Source organism: Apteryx mantelli, chromosome 1 (genome assembly GCF_036417845.1).
Source record: "Apteryx mantelli isolate bAptMan1 chromosome 1, bAptMan1.hap1, whole genome shotgun sequence".
Lineage (NCBI taxonomy): Eukaryota > Metazoa > Chordata > Aves > Apterygiformes > Apterygidae > Apteryx > Apteryx mantelli.
In genome coordinates this window covers 188,821,157-188,843,059 of record NC_089978.1, presented here as the reverse complement: position 1 = coordinate 188,843,059, position 21,903 = coordinate 188,821,157, and the positions used below count along the sequence as shown (strand labels likewise).

At 36.6% G+C, this 21,903-nt stretch overlaps 1 protein-coding gene across 2 annotated transcripts in view; it reads left to right on the top strand.

Annotated features, from left to right (window-relative positions):
- The window catches only part of TMEM117 (transmembrane protein 117), a 224,456-nt gene that overhangs the window by 83,398 nt on the left and 119,155 nt on the right, over positions 1 to 21,903 (top strand). For both annotated transcript variants that reach the window (XM_067289948.1, XM_067289949.1), the window contains exon 4: positions 16,493 to 16,592. In XM_067289948.1, the coding sequence (XP_067146049.1) occupies positions 16,493 to 16,592 (100 nt within the window). The remainder of the gene's footprint in view (positions 1 to 16,492; positions 16,593 to 21,903) is intronic.

The window sequence follows — 21,903 nt, the reverse complement described above, 5'->3', positions numbered from 1 at the left end:
CCAACAGGTGAAAGGAATTGATTATTCCTTTCTGGATGGCACTTCTGAGGCTGTATCTGGAGTACTTTTTTCAGTTTTGGGCTCCTCAGTACCTGACATATGAAGAGAGACTGAGAGAAGAGGGTTTTTTTCCCTGGAGAAGAAAAGGCTAAGGAGTATGTAATTGCTGTCTTCAGCTACCTAACAGGAGGTTGTAGAGAAAAGGGGCCGGTCTGTTCTCGGGGGTGCACAGTGCTAGGATGAGAGGCAACAGGCACAAGCTGCAGCAAGGGAAGTTCCAACTGCATGTAAGAACTGGATTCTTAGACACTGGAACAGGCTGCCTAAAGAAGCTGCAAAATCTCCATGCCTGGAGGTTTTAAAAACTCCATTGGCATGAAGCAACCTGATTTAATGTTGAAGTTAGTCCTGCCTTTAGCAGGACATTGGGTTCAGTAACCTCCACAGATTCCTTCCAGCCTAAGCTATTCAGTGTTTCCATGAAAAGTATAAACATACAAAAATAATGTAAAATTAATTCTTTTGTGCTGTTACGTGTCTGTTTCTTATTTGGAATAAAGAGTCACCTGTAGAACAATTTCAGTCAGTACAGAAAGAAATAAAATGCTGTCGGCTTTAAGTGCTGGCAAATGACCACCCTCTAATATAACAGGAAATGTGAAAAGTGGACATGAAAAAGTGAAACTAGATTCCTGCAAGGGGCAGATCCCCTGCCAGCTCTGAGATGTAACCTTTGGGGAAATCAAAGTGGTGACTCAGTGTAATGCACGATGTACCTGTACGACGAGTAAATCAAAGGGGATGGGGTCACAGTCCATTCTTTTTTCTCTGATCTGGCAGAGGATTTTGTTTTTGATTGCAGTACAGAACAAGAAATGGAACTTCAGTTTGCAGAGGGACAGACTACTGACTGAACAGCCTTCAAAAGAATAAAATGAAAGGTTCTTTAAACATTACAGGAAATAAACTCACAAACAGGACTAACTGGGGATATTTCTGTTTTAGTTTTTTAGCAGATCATCTGCATTGCCCTGTTAATGTTGAGATTTCTCACTAAGTTGATACATTTATCATGAATTTCATTATTTGATATTGTGAAGGTTTCTGCTTCATAAATGTTGAAATGAAGACCTAAAGGTTGTAGACTTCCCAGATAGTAAATGAAAGTGGATATAAGGTTGATTTATAAATAGGAACAGAGTACTTTTATCTAGAGTTAAGGTGAGCTGAGCAAAATGTGAAAATGGAATTTTACAGAGCTATTGGTATTGGTTTCATAAATAAGTGATGTTAGCTAATGAAGATCACATGTTTTTGAAATCTCTAATCATATTTATTTTAAGAGGATGTACTTGAAAGCTAAATATATAAAGGTAAAATTCAAAAAGATAAGGGTAGGTTCTGGGCGTCTCTGAAAATCCTACCAGTAGTTCTGCACTATACAAGGTAGATTGTGATTCATATCTGAAATATTGTTTTAGTAATATTTAAAGTAGTATTAAATTGAAATCAGAGCAATACTTTATCAATTGTGAACTCTGTTTGCTTCATTAACTAGAAATTAGAAAGTCAGCGTGATCCTAATATATCAAAAAGAGTTGTACAGTACTATGTCTGACAATGTTGTGATCTATCATAAAATACTAATATACAAATATTTGAAAAAAAAGTTTGAAAAAACATAAAGTGGTCATTAATTATATCTGACTTACAGCTAGTGAAAGACAACCTTTTTATTCTGAAAAACCAATTTTTAAAAAAGGATGTGTTTTAAATCTTTGTTACAAATGAGATTTAAAAGTCCTGGAATATGATAATTTAATCATAGTTCACCTCTGCCCAGTAGTCACTGTAGATTAGGTCTCATAGCATTTTACTGCCTTACATCTTTGTAGTGGTGTGTCCATTACTGCTTGAAAGTGACTGAGCTGTTTATTTTATTTACCGTCTTTTTTTAAATCACAAAATATTTTTGTATAAGCTTAAAAGGTTTGGTTTAGTTGAAGAATTGCATTCTGTCTCGTTTGCTTCAGAGCAGGCGTTTTCTAACCACTCTCACATCCTCAGCTAGGTTCAGGAAGCCGAGTGAATCTTCACAGTGGTTGTTCCTGAGCAGAGAGGGTTTATAATCACTCTGCAGAGCCACCCAACAACCTTCTGTTTCTTCCATTCATCACTGTAGAATATCGGTTTAATTACAAAATCTCCTACAAAATCAGTGACTAAACTAAGGAAATACTTAACATAAAATACATTAACATTGCTCCTGAACCTTTATCTGCATTCAGTGTGAAGTTTTCAAGGCATTCTTGCTGATGACACTATTTACTTCAGTCAGTAATATGGGGACGATAACTTTCAGACAGTATAAAAATATTTCTGGATGAGATTATCATTGAACAGTAACATTCTGAAATTCTAAGCCTCAGACAAAGATAGAATATTAACTCTCTAGTTTATTTAATTCTGGTTTTATCTGTCCTTCTAACAATCTGTTCAACTTTAGACTTAACTTACTATTTTAATGAAAACTTAATTTCAATTTAGTAATTCCTGTAAAGATTTCTTACAGATAATGTTTTAGCATGTAATTTTTTACATTATTTGGAACCGTATTTTTCAACATTGTAACTAAACAAAACATTGTTTTTTCAGCTAGAAAGATAGTTTCCCTGGCTGTATATTTTTCCTTAGTATCTCTCAGTTTCTGGTTGCAATTTGGATGTGTGTAGACTTAAAAGGACATTTTATGGAAGCTGTGTCTCTTGACCTTCAGGCTAATAATCTAAACCATACCAATCTTAAAACATAAACATCCGTATTTTATCACATCTTAGAGTTTAAGAATCCAATAAAGAAAAATTTAAAGTTAACCAACTACTTTTACATTTAACTGAATTCACATCTCCAGAATATGATTCATCTTATCTTGCAATGTCTAAGATAAGTCAAATGAATCACATCTGTAAAGTGCTTATTACTCCCCATTGACTATGGGGAGAAATTAGGGGATCCTAGAATTACTAGCTGAAATTAAGACTTCCTTTAAAATTCTAAAGCTGGATGAGATGAATCCCAGTATTGTGAGTAACTAACTGATATTAAAAATGTAGCCAAAACTGTCAAAAGTTTAGTGTCTGAGTATCAAATATACACATCTATATACATTTTTTGACAACTTGCTAGTACTTTGCTTGGGAAAAATTAGCATAATATTCTTTTTGAGGCTCAAGATTACACCACAATTTGTGTCTTTTCTCTGTGTGAGTTAAACTTGTAAATACAAGTGATAGTGTTTTAACAAATACTTGCAGTATGTGGTTCTGACATACTTCTGTATGCTGTTAATTCATTTTCAAGTCATTAAAAGAATGCTGTACTATAAAGTGGACAGTCTGCAGTAGAGTTATGTTAATTTGGGGATCAAATCCTCAAACAACTTCTACCAATTTGCCCCTTTTTATTTCAGTGATAATTTTACTTAAATTATGATTAGCTGAGGACATTAAGAGAGTATAACAGCAAGTACACTACAGAGCAAATTTATGGCAAATCCAGTGCTGGACTCTTTCAGATGATATCAGCCATTAGTTGGTCAAGGCGTGATCATGGTGTTTACTTTGCTTTGTCAGACAATGAGTTAAAGAACAGGCTCTCTTCTTCCCTCCATTTCCAAGTGAAATTCTTTTCCTGGATTATATGCCAACTCTTGTCGAATGACTGGCCCTAGACCCAGTTGTTCATTGTAGACTGTTTTCAAATAATACAGTAAAGAAGCAATCTTCACAATTTGTTAATTTGTACATTGCTTGAAGTCTAGTTCTTTTCCATCTGCTCTGCAATCTGCTGCTGTTATTATATTATGAGAGAAGCCAGGCATACCCTCAGACCAGTTTCTGAGTTGTCATGCCACATTTTTCTTCCATTTCCTCTCAAAAGTACTTGTGAGATTGGTAGCAAATTATTTCTTAACAACTCCAACAGTTTTCATATCTCATCTGGTTTTATGGACTGCAGCAAGACTGAGATATTCCAGTCATCTTCAACAGAGACCAAATATACATAACAGTAAGATATTCTTGTTCTTTTGCAAAAGTAAATAATTTTTAAATAACTTTTTCTCATATGAGAGTCTCCTAATTCATTTTGATTTAGGGTCAGAGTATTGACTGTGTATATACAGACCGTAGAACTTCAGTGGTGTTTTAGAACAAAGTTTTTGCAATGAAAACGTTTCGGAAGGTTGTTTTTTAGGGTTAATTTTTGGCTCTGCCATACTGTAGTATGGATCTTCCATCTGAGTAAACCCCTGGTTTTCCAGACTGAATTCTTTTTGTTGGGATGGTTCTCTGAAGAGCCTAGTAAGGGTGACATGCTAATACCATTTTTGGTCTTCATAAAACCCCTGCACAATGATCTGTGCCATTGCATAGTAATGTTGCAAGCTTTCCATACTCTTTCAATTCCTTGAAAGAACTGCAGTTTTAGTCTCCACTTATCTGCACACACCCTTATACAGCAAAGCAGGTAAGCACTAAAATAGCATTATAAAAAGTAGGGATCTGTTCCTTTGTTTGAAACTAAGATTTTCCTTGAGTGCTTCTCTGGTGAAGAGCATCTTTCTGTTTTTCTTCTTGTAGTGATAATTGCTTTGCAATGCTGAAATTCTAGATGGCTGAATCTTTACAAAAGGAGTAGCAAAGTACAGCTGAATATGAACACTTTTCCTGGAAGCATTTGAGGATTGTGACCATGTCCATTCCATGCTGGACTCTGGTCTTTCTTTCTTTTTGAAATATTTTGTACCTGAAATGTATTTATATTTTTCTGCATATCTTCATTCTATCATTTCCCTTCAGTCAAATTTCTTAGACCAGTTTTCCAGCCCTTATACTTTTCTTCCTCCTTTTAAATATTTTTTAATATTCTGCTTCCCATATTGCATTTCATTTTCTCTGGTCTTGGCTGATTGTTTATCTCTCTGTGGTCCTTGTCAAATTTATCATTCAATAACTTGGAATACCAAGGGATCTCAGCACCTACTAGTGGAATCCATGAAGCAAGTGCAAGAGCCATTAGTGTTCATGATAAAGTCAACTAAGCAGAGAGACACAGACATTTGTTTCTGTTAAGATTCTCCAAAGGCCTTTTCTCTACTTTCTTTAGACTTTGCTTATATACAACACACAGGTCCTGTAGAAGACAGAGTTTACATTTTCATTTAACCTTACTCCTGTCATTTTGACTTGTTCTGTCTCTCAGTGCCAACCCCTCCCCCCCATATTCCGCATAAGCAATATATGCCAGTGTATATGGTTGACTTTTGCTTTATTTCTTTTAATGTAAAATGCTTACATTTGTTTTATTTTGTGTAGTGTATTTAACAAATCCTAAACTGTGTAACAATGTGGAGAAAAAAAGTGCTGTCATCTTTTTCCAAACAGTTCAGGGGGATGTATAGCAGCATATATTTTATTTTATTGGACTCGAATGACAGGATAGGGAGAAAGATCTTGGCCGTTTGCATAGAGGTATTTTGTGCCAAATCCTCATTTGCTTTCATGCTAAGTGGGCAAGGTCTTCCCATAGGAAAAAGAGACCTCCTGAACTAGAAAATCAGAGCAGTCAGTTCTAAAGTGCACTCACTACCTAGCACCCCTTTAAATTTTGTTCAGACATTAAGTTAGATAAGCTTTATGTTTGATAAAGATTTTAGCTTTAAATAAGTAAGTTTAAATAAATCTAATTTTAAATGAGCAATCTTTAAACAATTTATCTTTACTTAAAAAAGGCCTTGAGAAGGCCTGATTGGATGTCAAAGTTGGCCCTGCTTAGTGTGAAGGGTTGGACCAGATAATCCCCTGAGGTTCCTTGCAAAAATCCATTTTTCTGTCATTTTATCTGCTTTATTTAATTATTATTTAATTTAATTATTAATTTAATTATTAATATTCATTTAATTAATTAATCATAATCTGTGATTACTAATTGCTTATTTGCTGCTTTTTTAAAGTACTCTAATAACTTCTTCAGAAATCTTCATTTATCACCAACTTTCACACAGTCCAGCCTCCATTATACTCATTCTGCCAGCATCTCACAAAGTCCACTGCAGGTATTATATACTTGCTCTTCCTTTTTAGTAAATCTGTTCTTCCACAATGCAAAGTACCAGGACTTTGTGCTTGCCATCCATTCGGTTTTGAATGTTATCACCAATTGGTCTTGCTCCTGACTCACTCATTTCAAATATTACTTGTCTTTATAGAGAATAATTCAAAGAAATACTTGTTTGAAAAAAAAATCAGTTTAGTTGAATAACCTAGTCTACAAGAGAGTTACAACCTTAAGAATTATGCAATATTTTTAATATATATGTTTAATGATCATGAAATAAAGTCCCAGATTAGTTTGGCCAATTTAAAATAGTCATTACAGGTCCTACACAGTCTACTTTACTCACTCTCTCGATGCTTTGCTCACGTAGTCTGGACTTGGTTTATAAGATAAGATGAGAAGTTTCTTCTGAAACAGTAAGTATTTAAATGGAAAGTAGAAAATTGGTAAATTGATTCTGCTAGTACATGATGTAACTAAGCCTCAAATTACCTGACTTCTATTGCAGGATGAATGTTTTCATATCTGTAGTTAAACTTTGAATCCTCTAAAGGCGTATCTGATCTTATTCTCTATTGTAGTTTGAGTTAGAAATACATTTCTCTGTGGGGGGGGAGGAAGCTTGCACAATAAATGCTACTCCACAGTGAGTCGGGCATGAAGCAGTTTTTCTGTCTTACAAGAGCTTTTGAGAGTTTGAAGATTTCCTGTCCTGAACCAGCACAAGAAGTTAAAATCTTGAAAGTGCTTGTGATATGCAAGTTCAGAAAGAAAGCTGGATGTGATCATAGAAATAGATAAAAAAAAATCCTCAAGCCAAATATTTCAAAAACTTTAATTTTGAAACCAAAACTCAAGATTATTTTCACTTTGAGAACTGGAAAGTTTTGCATTTTGAAAATACGCTCATGTTTTCAGAATTTTTTACTTTTTCCCGACATATTACAAAACCCATCTTCCTTCAAGTGATTTCACAGTCTGCATGACCTGGCATTTTATAATATTAAACATGTTGGTAAAAATCTTCGGACTATTTTTTTTCTCATGGTAACTGTAAGGAAGGAGACAGACGTACCAGTAGCACTGGCACTATAGGCACACAAGGCAAATCAGATGCCTTTATATCTTATATAAAAGGTAACATGGATGGATCTGAAACTGTCAGTTAAGATCTGTCTGTTGGAGAAACCTACTTCTAGCCTATAATGGATGTCTTCTCTGTTTCAGATATTCTGAAATGTCTCTACAGCAAAACCTTGGAAACAAAAATGTCAAAATTAAGACTTAGCACACTGTTCTGATGTATTACACAAAACCTTTGTAGCCTTCCTGGCAGCAGTTACACTCTTCTCAGTTTCCAGTATACCCACATGTTTACATAATTTTGATGCAAATTGTAAGGTGAGTCATATGTCAGTCTCCACTGCTTTAAAAATGGGTATCCATTTGTGGGTTGTGTTCATATGTAGTTCAGATTACTTCTCAAACTCAAACTTCTTCCAAGAGGTTGATTTAAGTTAATAGCAAAGACTGTCTGTCTAACATTTGCTGTAGTGAAACATCTCCTCTTGTAACAGTGACAAACATTTAGGTTTTTACAGTGTGTTCTGGTGTTTGGTGAAACGTTAGGAGTCCACTAGACCTTGCTGAAAGGTCAGTCCTTTGGCCACTTGTCATCCATCTGCAGTGGTTCCTGAAGATAAAATATTGAAAGAAGGTGCACAGTACTTGTCTCAGTCTTGAAATTCAAAACAATATTAGTCTTTATAAAGCCTTAAAACATTATCGTTAACTAAGAAAAAAAGTCTACTCTGTTTATAGCAAATTATTAAAAATGATTTATTGTAATACATTTTCACAAGTTTAATTTACCTTATAAGCTTACAATTTTTGCAGAGCCAGATCAAAATCTTTTCAGTTATGATTGCTGCAAATCTGTCAGCAGAGACTGTGGGAAGGCATTGCTTTGCTTATGCAATTCCAATTCATTAACTTGTTACATCTTGTGTGCATTTGTCTGGATTTTAATTATTTTAATTTATAAAAACTGTTTATCAATGGTTCAGGGAGGTTTAATAATTTAAAATATGATTGAAATATATAAGTTGCATTTCCTGGTAATACTTAAGAGTTTTTACTGAAGTTTGGTAGAATATATTTTTGCCCAGTTGGACTGCTATTCACAAATCCATTCAAAATGATTTGTACCACCTGCAAATTGTCATAATTTCCCTTTGCAAATAGTAATAATGCTACAGTTACTGGTTAATTCAGCATTATAATAATGCAGTTAATCTTCTCTGCCATCCCTAAAACTGAATCTGATAGAAAGTACAAAGGTTTTGCTGGAATTCAGAAAAGCTTTAAACATTATCAAAGCACTTGGCCAGTATATTTATGTTACGTTGTTAAGTTCCAAGTAAATAATTTAATTTTGTTTATACACTGGCAACAATATGAACAGTTCTCTTTTTTAAAGTGAAGGTTTTTTCTTGCAAATGGCAGTTCTGAGAATATTGCTGCACATCTGTCCTTCCCCCTGCTTAGCTGTAATGAAATGCCAACCCCAGGAACACTCATGTGTAAACACTGTCCCGTTCTGAGGAGTTCAGCTTGTGCAGCATAATTCAAATATATTCTCACCACAATCTTGTTAAGTTTAAAAACAAAGTAACATTCTCTTTATTTAAAATAAAATGTTTTGTTATATCTGTGTCTTGTTAAATTACTAGAATAACTTAAACATCCCCAAAGCATTGCCTTCTCTATTCCATAGTTTCTGTTATTTTCAAATTTTAGAAACTAATTTTTTAAATGTCACTTGCCAAACAAATTATGTGCATTTTAAGATAAAGCAAACCTAAAATGTGTAACAAAATGTTAAAAGTAAAAAGAAGAAAAATAGTTTAAAACATTTCTTTTAATGTAGGATTTCTAAAACTCTGGGCACCCATTTAACGCATGTGTGCTAATTTAACCTGCTCTTTAACAACTTGTTGAAAAACAGCTCTTGTTATCCTTCTTCGGATGCTTAGAGCAAGGGCTGAGATTGCAGACCTGCGTGTCTGTAGAGTGTGTTACAATATGACAAGTCAAGATCCTCTTTAAACCCTCAAAATGGATATGCCCAAGGCAAGCTGTCCTATTTGTGTCCCTCAACAGCTGTGCTAGCATTATGAACTGTTTTACTGTAACACCGTATCATAGTATACAGCAAATGCAGTGAATCAAATAGTGTGTGACTTTAATGTTGCGTGACATTTGCTCATAGCACAGTCATACAGAGTTAGCTACAGAATTTTACTAGCCTGTTAAAAGAGATGTTAAAAAGTGAAACAGTTCTTTCAACTTGATTGTCCACTAAAACAATTTGCAATAAACAATTTGTTATTTTTAGCAGTAAATAAATCTCTTAATCCTCCTCCTTAGTGCCAAACAGGCCTGTAAATAAAGATCAAGGGAGAACCTTTTATTTCATTGTTTCAGTGAAGGAACTTAACCGGTTGTTAAAGAGTTGAAGTGGAAACATAAACAGCTGCATATCGTTTATGCAGCCACAGTGCTTGTGTCTTGTACTTGTGTGAGCGTGTGGTGGGGCTTGGTGAGACTGTGCTAGGGATATTTGCATGAAGAGATCATCTGCCCTCACAATAGCATTAGGAATTCTTCAGGCAACCTGGCCTTGGCTGAGCAGCATAACTGTTTTTTGCTGATGAGAGATGCTAAATGCACTCTGCAGCTTTTTTTTTTCTTCTGTCTGACTAAACAGAATATACATTTAATGATACACATTGCACAAGAGCAAAAATGCTCTTGTTGGATACAATATCTCATGGATGTAATAAATTTCAAAAATCAAAAGTGGAGGATGCAGTTTAAATACATCCTGCATTTTAAGAACATAGATTTTTCTCCTGGTTTTGAAATAGAAAGTATTAGATAATGCATTAAGTTTTCCCCATTGAAACTGTTATTTTTCAAATTCTTTTGTCAGGCATCTTTTGTGCTTTTTCCCGGACTATCCCATCCGTAGGCAGTGCTTTGTAGTGGACGCTGTAGGGGTAGTACAGCATTCTGGATCAGAGCACTGACAACTCAGGCAGTGATCCTCTCTGTGGTTCTGTTTGTGTCATTTACGGTTAGGCCTAAAAAGAAAGGTAAGTGTAACAAGTCTTATAATTTAAGTCCACTGGGAGTAGGTGCCAGTATTCACAAAGTTTATTTTTAGCCCAAGGAGGCTAGATTCCTGCCATAGTGGAGATCTTTACCTTTTTAAAGTTTGGAGATCCCTGAGATTTTCCCAGCAGAGATGCAGACTCTTGTATTCCCTGACAGTAGCCCTGGCTTTCTGAGTTACCTTTTGCAAATCCTTTAGAAATTTCTGTCTGTTGGCCCTCAGGGATGCCTATAAGTGAAATTAGGCTCCTGCTCTGAATTGCTCTCAAATCCACTGATTCTGAAGATAGCCTAGGAAGACTAGCATCATTAGGCTAATGTTAATCTGTATGAATACTACCTGGTTCCTGAAGAGAAGTCCAGACTCTGTATTGGGTGTCAAGTGCTTGAGGATTGTTGGATATGTTGAAACAGGATCCATAAAAACCTACACAGTGAGCAAGGAACTCCTGCAATTTGCAATAAAGAGTATAGACCGAGGACAGATATATGTTTCAAAGCCCATTATAATTTGTTTTAAGCACCTTAATTAAGACTGTTCTTGTGATCTAATCCAGAGACCTGTCCTGCCCAGTGCATCTGTTTCATTTCTCTAAAACCAGAGGGAAGAGAACTCTTTTCTTATATTTGAAAGATGGAAAGGGGTGCTCCCTCTTTAATCCAGCAATTGGCGCACTCACATGAGACATGGAAGTTAGGGTTTCCATTCCCCCTCACCTAAAGGAGGTTGAAACCCACATTTCTCATCCTCTTGGGGAGTGTCATGCACACAAAGCTACTGTCCTAGTAGGAGTTAATCTTCACCTTTTCTCATTGGGTCTGGCAGTGAGACACAGTTTTCTAACTTGGAAAGGGATTGAACAAGTGGTCCTTGGAATAGGAATTTGATCTTGTGTGTTCGCTGCCAGTTAAGTTTGGTGCATTCACATCTTCTATGTTAACAGACAGAAATGCCATTTACTGCATTTTTCAATGGCCTTGTCTCATAGCTGGGCTCACAAAATACTTCACAGATGGAGCTCTGCAGGCAAGCCAAGTGGAGGAATAACCACTTTATGGATCTCAATCAATATAGGAAGTGAGCTAGAAGCCAAATTACTTGTTCCTGTGGAGAGTGAGCTGCTCCTGTACATGCCTGGAAGCAGAACTTTAAAAGACCTGGGAGCTTTAAAAGCCAAGTCCTTGGTGCAAGTTAGGCAGCCTTCAGGTCTACAGACTGATGAGCAGAGATTTTCAGAATCACATTTCTGTTGCTTTGTTTCAGAAACTTGTGTAAACAAGTTCCCAACCAGCAATGTTCAGTTACAGCATCAATCCATCGGTTTCAGGTGCTTTGCACTGTGCTGTGGAGCTGTCTCAAGGGAGCCCCACTGTGGTCAAGCCGTCATTGAATTCTGATTATATCATTCTTGGAGATTAGTCTTCTGAGCCTCCCACAGCCATTACCTTTTTGACACCTTGTCAAGCAAAAAGCTGATTCAGTGCCTCTTAATTCTCTCCATTCTGGTGTCATAGAAGAAGTTTCACCTGTACCGCCAAAGTATGCATGGGGGACGGCTAGCAAGTGTATGGCCTAGCTATTGTGCTCTCTGTGCTGTTTGCAGGTAGCTATGCATTATGTCATTTTCCTTATGAGGTGCCAGCTTACAGGACAGCAAGTTTTATTGTCTCTGTGCATCTTCAAATTCCCTGTGATTGACTTCAGTTTCTAACAGCAGAGGCATAGATTTTCAGCTGAGCAAAATGTTACCATTTGCCATTCTGTCATTTTAGAGTGTCAAGTATGGATCAAGGACTGTATATGCAGTCTTTTATGTATATTTTCAGTTATTTTGACACTCTGCCTGTGCTAAATTAAGAATAATGGAAGTTTGTGGTGACATGTCTAAATGAGTATTTCTTTGCAGACTGCATGAAGTCCCATACTGTCACCTGCTGACCATTGTCAAGGCATTTCACTTCATCAGGTGTACCAAGGAAGATTAATTCAATATAAATAATGAGGAATTTAGCTGGAATACCAGGTAATAAAACTGCCTCAGAAAAGCACGTATCAGAATGCAGGATGCACAGACTTTTTCTCACACAAGATAAGAAACATTTGGCACTTTTTTTCCTTTCAGGAGAGCTTTCAGCTACTACTCTGTATGGTGCAGCTCTTGTAGAGTCTGTTCAGAACACTGTATATGCCAGCCCTGTGCCTTAGATACCCTAGAGTGTGTAAAAAGGCCGACTGAAGGCAAGTTAAGGCCATGCAACAAGGTGCCTAAAATGGCATTAGTTGCCTACACTTTGGCAACTGAATCCTGTCCTAAGTGTCCAAGCTCTCATTTATAGATCTGGGGAGATCAGATGTGTCTAGGCTGTCAGATATGTCACAGGACTTACAAGAGATCCATCCCTCTGGGATTATCCACTGGAGGTCAGGATATGTCACAGCAGTGGGAATGACTTAGTCATGTAGCTTTTGCAATGGCTTTTGGTACATGAGAAGTTTTTATGTGTTAGCTGTCCTGCAGTAACATCAGGCAACAGATTCCTTCATCCAGCATGTCTACATTAGGGCCAGGATGAATCAAGCTCTGGTTTCCGTTTACTGTACTGATTAGGGCTCCATTGGGAGTTTGGATGTATTGCTTAGACTTAAATTTAAGTGTCTAACCTCAAGCTAAATCCCACCTTTAAATTCCTGTGATGGTCAGGAAGACATCACCTCAGTCCTGAGTTTCAACCATGACTTTTCCTTCAGTACATGTAATAATGCTGGTGGCATCGCAGTGGCTTGTATATCTGTATCCAACTTAAAAAAAGTGTTCCATTTGCTTTCAGGCTGTTAGTCATTTTGTCAGCTGTTTCCCCTTCTTTGAAGAAATCTCTTTGAAAATTTCTTTTCTTTGAAAAATTTCTCTGGGATAGTGCTTTTTTACTCTTTGTCTGTGCTGTGCACACTCTGCTGCTAAGTCCAGAAAAGTGATCTAACACCTAGTGTTCATACATTTTTTCCAGTTCCCTGTTATTAACTTATCTTTTGCAACAACATGAACATAGGCATAGGTGGCATTTTTTGGACTCTGTTTTAGAACTATGTGTCTTCCTGCTTCAAGTTTCTTTTCCTTGTCTTTTGGTCCCTCTGTTGTATGCTATTGTGTCAAAGTCGTGTTCTACCATCCATAGGCTTTAGCCTGGAAAGAGCAATTTCCTTTGCTTGACAGCTTCCAGTTTTACTGTCAAAACTCAATCACAAACTTGTCCTTTGCCTATACCATTTGCAGGTATTGACTACTCAGCCTTTAATTATTCAGTTATCCTCTATGTTTCTGAAGAGCTTTTTACCCTGTTATGAGCTTCGACTGCTATATTTTTCCACTCAGAATGTTTTTGTAGCTTGGCCTTCTCATGTGGTATGAATGTACCTTGCTACAGATTTTAAGCGTGCCAAAGCAAACAGAAGCCTTTTAACAAACTGCATAAAACCCAGACTGACTATGAAATTTATCTGGAGCCCAACAGCTATTAGCCCTCCTACAAGCTGTGGACATAACTCTTCAATTTGAAGTAGGGTAATTGGTTAAGAAAGAAAGCTGTAATCACTAGCTGAAGTTTGAAAGTATTGTAGCTTTCAAAGTGGGGATTTTTGCGTGATAGAATTAATTTTGCTTCTGATACTGTTAAACTGTATACCCTGGTAATATATCATTAGGCAAGCATGCCTTCTCTTAAAATGACATTTTATTTTTAAAATTTATTTTAAAAATAAAACTTGAAAATAAAAATATTTTTTTTCTCAGTTTTGAAGCCAAAAATGCATATTTTAAAAAGCACAGAATTACTCTTTGTACTTTGAAATGAAAATAATCCTGCAGAGAGCCTAAGACACAAAATATTATGCTAATAGTTAATAAAATAGTAGTGAATTTCATTACTATTTCTAACAATGTAATGACAGCACTAAAAATATTTCCCATGTTCTATAAAAAGTAGTAATTGTATTTTAATCAGTAAAGGCACTTAAAGTATGCGCAGATGATGTTCTTAATAGTTTCTTGATAATAATGTGTTATTTTAGCTGAAGGTCTGTCACAATTTGCATATTTAATTTAGGCATTAATTAGTTACGGAATACGATGAACAATTTATACTAGGCTTCTTGGATGCTGTAATCTTTCAAATGTTCATGTTTCAAATTTCAAAGAAGAGGACCGTTAGGATGACCTGATGCTTTCAAGGCCTTTCTGCATATTTGCATATTGTATCCAGTTCTTGTGATCTTGTTGTAAAACTTGAGATACTTAACATTCATAAAAAACCAAGTGACTACATGGAGAATTTCAGTTTTCATTTTAAAAAAATTATGTCTAGTTTGATATCTCTTCGACTTGTGAATGCCTACATGTAGTGATCAGTCACCTCACTGAAGGTTTTTGCATCTGTTTCACACTAATGAAAATTATAAGATGCCAAGTTGCTTTTTGGGGTCAGTCCTTAAAATTGACATCCTTGTTGTACCTTTTCTGTTAATGATACATCTGCTTAAGGAATGCAGTCTGGCCTTCACAGATACTGCAAGAATGCGTGCATACAAGATGCAGGGAAAAAGGGAATTCCAAATGTTTTCCAGTTATAAAGAAGCTGGGAGAGGGTGTCTAAGAGGTGTGTGCTTGCCTGTTTTTATAGTTTTTCCTTGGTATCTGCTGTTGCTCTCTTTTGGAGACAAGACTTTGGAACATAGAGACTTTATACTGACCCAGAATAGCCATTCTTGTGTTCTTAAATCTGTGTTTACAACTCAACAAATTTAGGGTATTAATGATCTTATTAACTACAGGGAACATAATTAAAAATAGCTTGGAAAAAATGTTTTTGTTTTAATTCCAACAGAAAATCTAAGCCAGCATTTATCTGCTATTCAAATGATTAAAAAATAAATGGTATTTTTATTAGTGACATATTAGCTAAAAGGTCGCCAAATGTGTATAATCAAAAGAGCAATTAGTGTATGCAGTTTTATACATCTGTTATGAAACCATTCTTTGACATTGATACTTTCTGCTCCAGTACATATTAAATTACTTCTAAGCAGTGATGCATGGATTTGTGCCGACAAGATCCTGTATCTTGACAAAATCTTTAGGTTTTAATAGGACTGCCGAAGACAGTGGGATCAACTCGCACTGATCCAGTTGCTCCTAGACATGATAACATTGGATACATAATAATGTTAAGATTTGAATAATGGATAATACACTGTTCAAGGAAGTTGTTACATGCAACTGCGTCAGTTGTATGCATCCTTAAATATGCATAACATTATATAAGCTGTATTTACAAGCTGTGAAATCTGTGTTTTGAAAACACAGATTCCACTTGAGAAATTAAAATATAAGGGATACCATTATTCAGTGTGTTAGCTCTTGAGGAGGAGGATGTCCTCCTAAAGACTACAAAAGACCTTTAGCAAAAGAAATGAATATATTAAAAGCTATGCCTTTTGCACCAGAGAATGTTAATCCAGCACAAGTAAATTTAGCTCCTAAATTGTCCTTATAGCATCATACTGAACTTCGGAGTACAGGTCAGGTTACTGCAGGATGTTTTAAATCCTACCTATACACTATTTAAGCAGAGTGGAGATGCTTTCCTTGGATTTAAGTAAAATATATATATGAAATTATAATGCATAAAATGAGAAACAGCAGCTTCTCACTAAAATTCTGCAAAGCTTGCCTGCAATGTTGTGTTAAAAAACATGTGGTCACATAACTGATAGAGTTAAAAGTCAAGTGGCTCAATTATGTTTATAAAGAGAAGTTAAAGATCTTCATTTTTCTTCATAAAGGTTTTGAAAAGTCACCGATTCAATGAATGTTGAAATTCCATTTATATTCAGGAAGAGTTAAAAAATGTAAAATAGTTTATATTTCTAGAAGACTTACCTAATCCTAAAGCCTTTGCCTATCTTTATTTTAGCCCCTTCAAAATGGACATGGGTTGTAAAATCAGATTCACATTTCCATTTCTAATTGGATTTGACCCATCCAGGGTCAGTACTATGTCAGCACTTAGATCTAGCAGAACAAGTGATTATGCAAGAAATGGGAAATTTTCACAGTTAATCATAAATTTTGTTGCTAAAGCAAATTCTCTATAACTGAATCAAGCAAACGTGTATAGCTTACAGTCTGCATTCTTGTCTCCCCAGTGCATACATTATAACAGACTTCATGGGCATCAGGAATGAAAATTTTATGAAGGTAGCCGCAGTGGGGACCTGGATGGGAGATTTTGTCACAGCATGGATGGTAAGAAATATAATATTATTACATTTTAAAAGAAAAACAAAAGGAATGTGTTTGTTGGTTTCGAGGGAGAGAGGAAGTGGGAGGAAAAGAGGAGGGAGAAGCCTGAGTGTCTTGAAGTAACACCAGTATTTCAACCCAGATAAGCAGAGAGCTAACAAAGGCAAGAAGGCATAATGGTAGGATATGTAATTAGTTGGGAGTCCAAGAGAGTTTCAGTTAAAATGAATCAGAGTACAACTTTGTTCCTTCTGCTGTGAGTGGGAACTTTTCCATTGACTTCTCTGAGGACAGAACTGTGTCCTTTCTTTGTTATGAACTAATGTCGTGACTTGACATATAATGAAACAGAGTAATGGCTCAAATGAAACATGTCTACTGAAAAGGAGAAAAGAAGTAAAATTATCTGAATGATGTGATCAAGAAGGATGGAGGTGAAAGAAAGAAAGACAATTACATCCCAGAATATAGCCTGTTTGAAGTGAAACTATCAGATTAAGTTTGTCTCTAATTTAGGATTTTAGAAGAATAAACTTTTACAAAAGATTAAATGTTTTCATGAAGCTGCTTTTCACTTGAATTACAATCTTTACAAAGGCACTTTCCTGAAATACTGGCAATCCAAAGATCTATGTAGTCAAAGAAAAACAGAAAATGACAGCTAACCGCAAACAAAATGAAATATGTGCAAATGTGTTTTGATTGTTCAGGAAAAGCATGTTTTAAACACAAAGTAATGAAAAGTGAATGCATTTTTATTTCTTTTTTTAGTAAGATTAGATTTTTATGATGAATGTAGGTAAGAATTTTAACAGTTATGACTGTGACATTAGTAGCTGAAGTCAGCAAGACATTAATTTGTATTGGGGAAAGAAGTCCATGATTTTTAAGATTACAGAATGGGTCTAAATTAATCTCTATTTTTTTCCTAATGATTCATTGACACCTCAGTTTGTTAACTCAAAATAATCAACATAATTTTGGAAGGGTTCGTTAACACAGAGAGCATTACCTGATAGTGAATGTTTATTATATATCACATTCTCATGAATGGAAAATAATCTCAGCATTTGTAAAGTGTAGCCAGTGACTGCAGCAGTCTCAGTGTAAGCAAAGAAACAAGTCAAGGTGGATGAATTCCATGACTGTGATATGTGTTAGGAGAAAATACTATAGGAATAGTTTGAAGTAGGAATGACTATAAGATTGTAAGACTAAAGTCTTTAAGACTATAGGAATAATCTTAGAAGAGTCATTTGAGTTTCTCTCAATTTATCCTCCATGTATTTTATGTTTGGAGCTTACTGTACAACAGGCAAGGAAAAATAAAGAACATCAAAGATTTTTTCAGGATATTGTGCACTCTGTGTCAGTGGCTTCTCCGAGACAAATTACAAACTGTGAAATGGTGGCCATGAAAATTGAGTACTTAGCAAATCATCTGTCCAAACAAGCTTACAGTAAGGACTTTGTAGAATTGGTGCATCGACTGATGTTTTCAATTAATGTGGATTTCTAGGAAATCAGTAGTAAAATTCATGGCTACTTCTAAATACCATTAGCTTCACCCTTTTTTTATGGGCTTCCACAGCTTTATACAAATATTCAAGGAAAAGTGATTGATGAGCTAAACTGAATTAAGAGGGGTCATGTTCATCGTACATATGTGACTTAGGGCTCCAGTGGTATGGTAGATTTCGTATTGGTTGCACCGCATTAGGAAACATTCCAAATTTTCAGTTCCTCTTTTCTTCATCTCCTTGAAAAAGAATTGTCACAATGAAACATGCAGCACTATATAAAGCACATAAGGCTTCACGCGATATGGAAACTGCTGAGTTCAAGGGGTATTAGAATCCTGACCCCTTTCCGTGTATTCAAAGCCCTCTCAGGTCTTCTCAGCAATGGAGGCAAAACTGGATTGTGCCACAGCAGGTTCCAGTAGTGGATGGGGTTGTCACTAAAGGGGGGCAGACTGGCTTTGGCAGGGGCAGTTTGGGGAGGGGAGGTTGGTTGTAAACTAGGCTCATTCTATTAGTTTTTAGGAATAGCATAGGGCGTGGGCTAGGAGGATCAATGGGTTTTAGGAAATGCTTAGGATGCAGGAAGGGAATTAAGAGGCATGGTGGTTGTAGAGGAGGGAGTTAGGAAACTCAATGAAGTTTTAAGAGGCTCTGGATAGGGAAAAGGGATTGACAGAGATTATGCTTGCTATTTTTTCTCTCCTCCCACACATGTCTTCCCACCAATATTACCTTTACTGCTCTTCTTCCCTCTTTTGGGGGATATAGGATCCCACACCCAGTCAGTTCTCTCTCCAGCACCAACAGCTACCTTCCCCTATTCCGTCAATTACTACTACTCCCAGCCCAGGTCCTCTTCAAAACTGTATCTCACCCACTTGTGTCTGCTGGATGGCTCAGAAAAAGAAGAAAGATAAAGGTGGGAGCAGATCAGAGAGCTAGAAGAGATTCCGAGAGACCAACACTGTCTGCTCCTGCTACCAGTAGGGGTGGTGGTATCAACCAGTGGTTCCCCTGCACTCATCCTTGTTGTTCTCTTTCTTCTCCTTCTCCTTCTTTTCCTTCTCCAAGCAACAGCAGAACACTATGTAAATGGGGATGAGTTTCTGAGAAGGTCACACTCCTGGCACAGCTGATTCCCATTCTCTCAGGCACAAACTGAACAGTCCATCACTCTTGCAGCCCACTGACTACTTTGCTGCCTGCCTCAGATAAATTCTTCACATGCTTGCTTTTCCCTCTGACCTTTTCTCATAATCCTCATTGCCAAATTTTAAAAACATTTTATGTAGTGTAGCTTATTCTCTGTGTCTTTTATTGGAATTTGCTGAGTTTGAAGTAAAATCAAAACTGGATTTGGGGGGAAGACACATCCAAACAGTTTTTGTTCAATTTCCTTTAAAAAGTGACATTTGGTTTTAGTCATTTTAATTGCAAGAGAAATGTTATATTGCGTGGTGCTAACATGAACAGACTGTTTCTGTATAGAACTGTAATCCATGTTTTAATCAGCAATAGTGGTTTTGACTGGTGGAAATGTCAAACTCTTCATACTTCTGATAGGTGAAGATTCTCCAAAATCTCTTCAGATTTCCAAATTCAGGTGTTTAGTTCCTCAGAGCAAGTGAGAATATTGAAATTGCTTCTGCAATGCAAATCCAGGCAAAATATATGGGTCAGTCTATGGAAATGACAGTGTTTAAGGGCAGCTAAGCCTAGGAACATGAGAAAAAGCAGAAATGTCAGGCAGGGGAGTATTAGTAGCAGAGGAGAGCAGACAGCATATGCCTTGGTGCAAAACTCCCACATAGCCTGAGTGTTTGGGTCATATATTTACATAACTTGATAACTTAGATCATTGTGAAGCGGCTTCATCTTTCCCTAACTTCAACAATCCTATTCTATATGAAAATAAATTATCATGTTGTTTATAGTATTTGAATTTGCTTGACTTTCTGCATGCAAAACCCAGGATGGAAGTGATATCAAAGTGAATTGAATCATCTCTGGGATTGTTGCTTATTATGAAGTCCTCCAATCCTGTTTGGGAAAAGAAAAAGCCATAATGGAACCTTTACACATTTTCACATTCACTGCAGTAGTTATATTTTCCAGTGTTTTAAGAAGTTTCTACAAAGAAGTCACCCATCCTTAGACTATAAAGCAGAAGATGAAAAAGTAGATGTTGCCTTTACTTCAGTATATTTGAACCGCACTGGAATTAAGATCTTATTCTCTATTTAATTGGGAACTTTGGAAGTAAGCAAGGATAAAGCAAAACAGACGGGATTCAATTTTCAAAATGAGCAATCAGTAAAAAATAATACTGCCCTAATACAGCAAGAAGAGGTTTATTAAATTGGGAAAGTACTTGAAATGGGAAAATACGTTTTGGATTGCTGTTTGTTTTGGATTTAAAAGGCAGAAGTGAGCCACCCCCATCACCACTTCTTAGCTCACTGGCTAGTTTGCTGACAGGTTGTGACTGAATTCCCAATAAAATCAGTGATATTCTTCCCATTGTGTGTAATGGAAATGGGACCGCACTGTAGCTGCACAGGGAGTGAGTGTGGGAAGGAGCTTCTTCCTTTGTACCTACAGATAGGAGCTTCTAGGACTAGTAATCATCCCTTCTGAAGTCTGTAGGAAGTGTTAGATGTTCTAAATAAGACTGTGAAGGGGGAATGGGTTCAAAACACTATCTCTCTGCACTTTTTCATCTTTGCAGCCAGGGAAGTATATTCTGAACTTGCTTTGACATGCTCTCCTGCACTCATAAAATGTGCATTCTGTTCTCATGGAGAGTGCTTTTGAGACAGAAACCACAGGATTTGGCACAGTAGGATAGCTTTGAAAAAAGGTTGGATTTCACCCAGACAGGCCTATAAACTGGCAATTAGGGCCTTCTTCTGGGAGGATGTGAGCAGGCTGAGGAAGGAACTGATTCCAGGGCAAAATTTCTGACGATTAGCGTTGGGTAGACTCCTGGCCATATCTGTAAAAATGAACAACCTGCTGCAGCTGTATTTTTGTGAGGGGCCCACTCCTGAGCATGTGAGGTAAGGCATGCTCAAGAGTATGCCTTCAGGAGTGGATGGCATTGAGCATTGCTATAGAGGGCAGAGCCTCCTCCATTCTTCACAGTCTCCTGATGAGAGAGCTTTCCTGCTTCTTTCCAAACCTTGTTAGCTTTTAGACTGCTAATACTGTTGTTCTCCGCTTCAGGTGATGGTTTTGTGAGCTCTCCGAAGATCACATACAGGCCCTGTGCTATGAATGATGCTCATACCACATGGAGAGATTTGCACACCAACTGCCATTGCTATTTGCATTAAAGATATATCCCTACCTAGAAGCCCTACATACATGTGAATGACTCTAAACAGTGGAAGTATCCAGTAAAGTTAGTTACATCTTCCTTAGACCCTGGTTACTAGGACTATCAAAAGCTGAAAAAGGTGAAATGTTGAACTTTCTGCTGGAAACTGGTGCTAAACTCCATGAATGTTTCAGGGGCTGATCCTCTTGGCAAGTGGTCTTATTCCCATTTACCTTCCTTCTGGAAAGTAGTTTAATTGAGAGTTTCTTTCCCCTCATTAATTGCTAGAGGGAATTGAGTAGGTTTGAGTGATCACTGAGCAGTAGAAACAGCTCTGGTTCTCATCATGATGAACAAGGATAAACTCAAGGGATGGTTTAATCTGTTATTCATCAAACTAGTTTTGACCAGTTCTGTATGACTATAGTTTTTTGGGTTTTTTTTCTAAACAGGAGAAACCAAGATATCTTTC